The sequence below is a fragment of the Bison bison genome, unplaced genomic scaffold, assembly GCF_000754665.1.
Source record: "Bison bison bison isolate TAMUID 2011002044 unplaced genomic scaffold, Bison_UMD1.0 scf7180017864491, whole genome shotgun sequence".
Classification (NCBI taxonomy): domain Eukaryota; kingdom Metazoa; phylum Chordata; class Mammalia; order Artiodactyla; family Bovidae; genus Bison; species Bison bison.
This window is the reverse complement of record NW_011495050.1, coordinates 5156210-5163031: the sequence shown is the minus strand read 5'-3', so window position 1 is coordinate 5163031 and position 6822 is coordinate 5156210. Positions and strand designations below refer to the sequence as shown.

The following is a 6822-nucleotide window of genomic DNA, read 5'->3' as shown; positions in this document are numbered from 1 at the left end:
GTTCCAGGAGCTGGTGATGGACAGGGAAGCCTGGTGTGCTGCAGTCCATTGGATCACAAAGTTGGACATGATTTAGCAACTGGACTGAAGTGATTTTACATTTCAAAAACAAAAAACTTATAAACTAGGATTTTGAAACTGTTCAAAGAAAGGGTAATTATATTGGCAAAAACTAACCAACATCAAAGTTTCATCAAAGACATCTGCAAAGATAAAATTCTCTGATTCTGGCAAGTAGCTTTAACTTGGGCTTCTGTGATGGCTCAGTAAAAGTAAAAGAACCAGCCTGTAATTCAGGAGATAGGAGTTCGATCCCTGAGTCAGGAAGATCCCCAGAAAAAGGAAATGGCGACCCACTCCAGTGTTCTTGCCTAGGATATCTCATGGACAGAGGAGCCTGGAGGGCTACAGTCCATGGAATCGTAGGAGTCGAACACAACTTAGTGACTAAACAACAGCTACAACAAACAACAGCATACTTGCATGCCCTTACAACCGGAGCAGGCAATGGCACCCCACTCCAGCACTCTTTTGCCTGGAAAATGCCATGGACGGAGGATCCTGGCAGGCTTCAGCCCATGGGGTCGCTAAGAGTCGGAATGACTGAGCGGCTTCACTTTCACTTTTTACTTTCATGCATTGGAGAAGGAAATGGCAATCTACTCCAGTGTTCTTGCCTGGAGGATCCCATGGACAGAGGAGCTTGGTGGGCTACAGTCTATGGGGTGGCAAAGAGTCCATTTGGACTGAGGGACTGAGTACACACACACAGTTTTAACTTAGTTTAACTAGGTTTAACTTGGTTTAACTAAGTTTTAACTTAGTCTGTCAATGTTTGGTTATGGCTGTATATAAAAGAAAAAACGTTTCGATATAGGGTTCTTCTTGGGTGAAAAAAATGTACCATTCTGGTGAGTGGTATTGATACTGGGGGAGGCTCTGCATGTGTGGAGGTAAGAGCTACATGGGGAATCTCTGTATTTTCCTTTAAATTTTGCTATAAACCTAATACTGCTCTAAAAAAAATACAGTTTCAAAAATGAAAAGAAATCAAAAATAATATTTTTAAACTACAATATAAGTTTATTTTTCTTCTTATGTAAAACAAGCTCAGAGGTAAAAAGGCTAGATTTGGAAAGGCAGTTTCATAGTCACCGATGGCCCAGGCTCTTTCTCTTTTCTACTTTGCTAGCTTAGCACATGGCCTCCATCCTCTCATTTACCTCTTGTTCTAAAATAGGCTACAAAGTCCCCTTTATCACATCCAAATCCTGGGGGTGGTTAGAAAGATGATGGAAAAAAAAAAAAAAACCAGAAGTGCCCACCACCAAATGAAAAAATTTCCTTTAAGCAGCTTTCCCAGAAGTCCCTATGTAAGTATTTATACTTAACATATCTTTGGCTAAAACTTAATCCTATGACTATACTTAACTGCACAGAGTCTGGGACATGGATTCTCTTTTCTGGGCGCACTACTGTCCAGAATGAAATTAGGATCCTATTACTAAAGAAAAGAGAAGAGATACTGTCAATTCACAATTTGTGTCACATCCATTATGTTACATGTGGGATTTTGTGGGAAATTTCATGCAGTCATTAAAAATAATGAAAAAGTACTATGCCAATTAACTCGGAATATGCGTGGAGAGGATTTTTACAAAGATCATTGGGTGAGAAAACTAAAATAGACAGAAGTTATAAAATATGATTTCATTTTTGAATAGCAAAGTGACAAAAATCTCTAAATATGTATGCAGATGTACATGCAAATGAGTATGTGAATATGAAAAAAGTCACAGAAGGGTACCCAGTAGATTATTATGTATTATTTTGGCAAGGAAGAGGAGATGACTGTCTTGTGTTGTTCTATTGTTCCTCTTGTTATAGTAGGCCTGTGTTATTTTTATAATTTGAAAACCATAAAATGTTTTTTTAAAATATGGCAGCAGAACTAACCTTTGTAACACCTTCCTTTATATATACAAATTCATACTAAGCAGGTCCCAGATGGAGTTTAGAGGATCTTAGTGAAGGACTAATAGTCTCTCAATGCAAACCAGTCTACCTGAGTTGCTTTAAATTATTTATTTTGGGAAATTACTTATTTAAGGAATATGTTAGCTGGGTAAAAGTAGGGAACATTGCATTCCGTTGGAGCTAATGGATGTTAACAAATGTTTGTAAATATTTAAATATGAATATAAGGAAGAATAATATCATGACAGGTATCTTTGCTGAATTATTAGAATATGAGCATTTATGAAATTAAACAAAATAAGCTTTATGAACTGTATTTAATATTTACCTATTTAATTCCATTTAGGACATGAATCTTTCATGAAAAGTCTTGTTTGGGAATTAGTCATACCTTGCAAGAATAAATCATACTTATGTCAACTTGGCTTCATCAAAATTTCATGAAGAAAGAGCTTCACAATTGTGTACGACAACATATAAATTATATTTTATCCAGGTGTAATAAAGAATATGAAGACTATGAAAAAATAAAGAAAAATAAATTAATCCCCTACTGCAACTGAATGTCTATTTGGCCTGGAAAATGTCCAGTGTTTGAGTGACCTGAGGGGGAAAAAAAACAGCAGCTAGCAATGCTGAGACATTACTGTTCCTGCACTCTAAGTTCAAGATAATTTTCAATAATTATTTTTAAAAGTTAATAATATTATAATAATTTTCAAAGTAAAATTTCAGGTTCAAACTTATATCCAAATAGTTTGTCCAATAATGGCAATATTTGGTTCCTGCCTTTGTTGTGGCCAAATGTTGATTTTTCAATACTAGGTCGTTTGGTATCAGGCAAAGATATACGCAGTAGACCCGGAGAAGGCAATGGCACCCCACTCCAGTACTCTTGCCTGGAAAATCCCATGGATGGAGGAGCCTGGTAGGCTGCAGTCCATGGGGTCGCTAGGAGTCAGACACAACTGAGCAACTTCACTTACCCTTTTCACTTTCATGCATTGGACAAGGAAATGGCAACCCACTCCAGTGTTCTTGCCTGGAGAATCCCAGGGACTGGGGAGGCTGGTGGGCTGCCGCCTATGGGGTCGCATAGAGTCGGACATGACTGAAGTGACTTAGCAGCAGCAGCAGCAGCATACTCAGTAGACCACTTAATGAAAACGTCCCATTGGGCAAACAGTGCCACTTTACCGCAGATAGTCCTTCTGGAACACTAATATGCATAATAAATGACTTGCAGGAGATTGTAATAAATGTCACCTCCTCTCTGAATAGTATCCTTCTCCCTCAATACTTGTTCTGAATCAAATGGGCATATTAAACAAGCATACTTGCAGCCTTTCTGCATGTCCCAGGATCATGTTTTGAGAAACACCGATGTAACAGAAAATTCCGTTTTAAACTTGATAATCACCAGTATCTACTGTCTTCTTGCTTGTGAAATAAGGGATGGTTGTGTAAATAGCACTGTCACATACATAGACCTTGAAAAAAATTGCTACAGTTTACTAAATTGAAAAAAATACAAAAAAAAAAGAATATGACTCAACCCTAGTCCTGAACCACATATTTCTTACTAGTGAAATATGGCCAACAGGATGGTAGATAAATCTGTGAGTCTGTTTTTAAAACTGTTTTAACTGTTTTGCAGGACTGGGATAGTATATTTTCTCTGTCTGTGGTGGGATTATAGTCAGAGTGAGGTTGTTGGCACACAGGGATAAAGAGAGTATTCAGATTGAAAGGTCATGAGGAATTCTACTCAAGAACTGTGATTCCAGTCCCACAGTAACTCTTCATGGCTTCCAACTCCTAGATTTATTTTCGGTTAAAAGATGCAGCCATTTAAATGATGTTGTACTGGGAATCAAGACAGGGTTTGCATTATAAATTTCAATTCCAGTTTCATAAACCTGTGTCTTCAAATAAAACCGCAAATGCAAATAACACATCTCTATCATTTTGTAAGTTATTCTTCTTCGTTGGTTCTTTCAATCTTCAGCTAGAACTAGATCTGGGACAGATCCAGGTCAAAAGAAAAAAATGCAAAATCCCATACTCCCACTCTCTAATTATTTTGCCTAGAATTGAAGTAGATACGTAGCAATTAGTCATCGGGACTCAAAATTTTCAGATTCACCCTCTTCATTAATCAAGTTGACCAAGTAATTTCTAAACTTTTGGTCTGCTTCGTACCTCCCTGTTAGTAGCCCAGTAGGTAATCTTCCTACCTTAGAGACTATAGACATAAAAGAGGTTCTTAAAAGTCATCTAGTCCTGCCGACCTATTTGACAGTGAGGAAGTCGAACCCAGCTTTTGTGGGGAGTTGCTCAAGGTCAAATGACTTGGGTTAGGGAAAGAATGAGAACTCTAGTTAGGGACACTGACTCTTGGAAAAGGAAGCTCTTGAGAAGTCCTCCTGAAACGTTCCTTGCGAGTCATTTAGGATGGTCTGCAGAAGAAATGCAAAATGGTAGTACTTTTTGCTCTGACATTTGCCTCTTTAGAGACAGTGGTCTTATGGGGGAGATGTGGAGGGGTGCCAGAACACTTGAACTTCAGTCAGGAGACCTGGGTTCCACTGGTAGTTCTGACACTAAAGGACCAGGTGTCCTTAGTACTCAGGCTCAGCTTCTTTATAGGAAGGTAACCATTGCAAACCGGCCCCATCACAGTCATCCAAAATACTTTGATCCCTTTCTTCCCTCATTTGAGAATTATTAGCCTCTTGAGAAACCTATATGCAGGTCAGAAAGCAACAGTTAGAATTGGACATAGAACAACAGACTGGTTCCAAATAGGAAAAGGAGTACGTCAAGGCTGTACATTGTCACCCTGCTTATTTAACTTATATGCAGAGTACATCATGAGAAACGCTGGGCTGGAAGAAGCACAATCTGGAATCAAGATTGCCGGGAGAAATATCAATAACCTCAGTATGCAGATGACACCACACTTATGCCAGAAAGTGAAGAGAAACTAAAAAGCCTCTTGATGAAAGTGAAAGTGGAGAATGAAAAAGTTGGCTTAAAGCTCAACATTCAGAAAACTAAGATCATGGCATCTGGTCTCATCACTTCATGGGAAATAGATGGGGAAACAGTGGAAACAGTGTCAGACTTTATTTTGGGGGGCTCTAAAATCACAGCAGATGGTGATTGCAGCCATGAAATTAAAAGACGCTTACTCCTTGGAAGGAAAGTTATGACCAACCTAGATAGCATATTCAAAAGCAGAGATGTCACTTTGCCAACAAAGGTCCGTCTAGTCAAGGCCATGGTTTTTCCACTGGTCATGTATGGATGTGAGAACTGGACTGTGAAGAAAGCTGATCGCTGAAGAATTGATGCTTTTGAACTGTGGTGCTGGAGAAGACTCTTGAGAGTCCCTTGGACTTCAAGGAGATCCAACCAGTCCATCCTAAAGGAGACCAGTCCTGGATGTTCATTGGACTGATGCTGAGGCTGAAACTCCAATACTTTGGCCACCTCATGGAAAGAGTTGACTCATTGGAAAAGACCCTGATGCTGGGAAAGATTGAGGGCAGGAGGAGAAAGGGACCACAGAGGATGAGATGGCTAGATGGCATTACGGACTCAATGCACATGAGTTTGGGTGAACTCCGGGAATTGGTGATGGACAGGGAGGCCTGGTGTGCTGCGTTTCATGGGGTCGCAAAGAGTCGGATACGACTGAGCGACTTAACTGAACTGAACATTAAAGGAGGAAATATAAAGTAACTTATCTAGAACAGTGCCTAGGATATATTAAGTCTCAATATTTTCACTGATTATTATAACGCCAATTTTTCAGCTGCTGCACCAAATAACACGCAAGAGGGTGTGTGTGTGTGTGTGTGTGTGTGTGTGTGCGTGCTCGCGCGCGCGCGCCAAATCGCTTCAGTCGTGATCGACTCTTCGCGACCTTATGGACTGTAGCCCACCACCAGGCTCCTCTGTCCATGGGATTCTCAAGGCAAATTCTTGAGAATCTGAAGTGGGTTGCCATGCCCTCCTCCAGGGGATCTTCCCGACCCAGGGATTGAACCGTCGTCCCTCAACATCCACCTACATTGGCAGGCGGGTTCTTTACCACTAGCGCCACCAGCGTGTAGTACTTTTAGTCTGACACCTGACTGCGCATGCTCGCTCCTAATCGCACATCTAGTTGTTTTCCCGCTTAAGTGCAAGCTCCGCCTCCGAGGGCGTGCCCCTTAGAGCGCGGGCACCACGATGAAGCGCGCGCTCGACTGGGTGTGACGTAAATCGGGGCGACAGATAGGGCGTTTGCTTCCGGGGCCAAGGGTATTTGTTTCCGGGGAAATTGATATTGCCGGTCGTGGGTTAGTTTATTGGTTCGAAGCTGCCTCCTGGTCGGGTGGCCTGGGTCCGGGAAGCCAGGCATGAAGATCACCAGGCAGAAACATGCGAAGAAGCATCTTGGCTTTTTCCGCAATAATTTTGGAGTCCGCGAGCCATACCAGATACTGCTGGACGGCACTTTCTGTCAGGCGGCTCTACGGGGCCGCATCCAGCTGCGAGAGCAGTTGCCCCGCTACCTCATGGCGGAGACTCAGCTGTGCACCACCAGGTGGGCCTGGACGGTCGGGGTGGAGGCGCGGGGGACCCGCGGGTGCGGTAGCAGCCGGGCCGCAGCTCGCAGGCATCCATTGCGAGCCCTGCAGGGGCAAAGCGTCCCGCCCAGTAGGAGTTGACCGTTCAGCCGGGCCGCGGAGGAGGGTGGGCGAGTATCTACCGTGTAGACAGATGGTAGTATCGTGGGGGTATTTGCTTGTCGTTAGTCTGGAGGACAAGCCCATGTCCTTTGCAGTTCAACCT

The 6822-nt window shown here is 42.2% G+C and overlaps 1 protein-coding gene across 1 annotated transcript in view; it reads left to right on the top strand.

Moving 5' to 3' along the window:
* The first annotated feature begins 6295 nt into the window (after positions 1 to 6295).
* The window catches only part of UTP23 (UTP23, small subunit (SSU) processome component, homolog (yeast)), a 7361-nt gene continuing 6834 nt past the window's right edge, over positions 6296 to 6822 (top strand). The window contains exon 1 of the mRNA XM_010863429.1: positions 6296 to 6574. Within this exon, the coding sequence (XP_010861731.1) occupies positions 6387 to 6574 (188 nt within the window). The 5' untranslated portion in view covers positions 6296 to 6386. The remainder of the gene's footprint in view (positions 6575 to 6822) is intronic.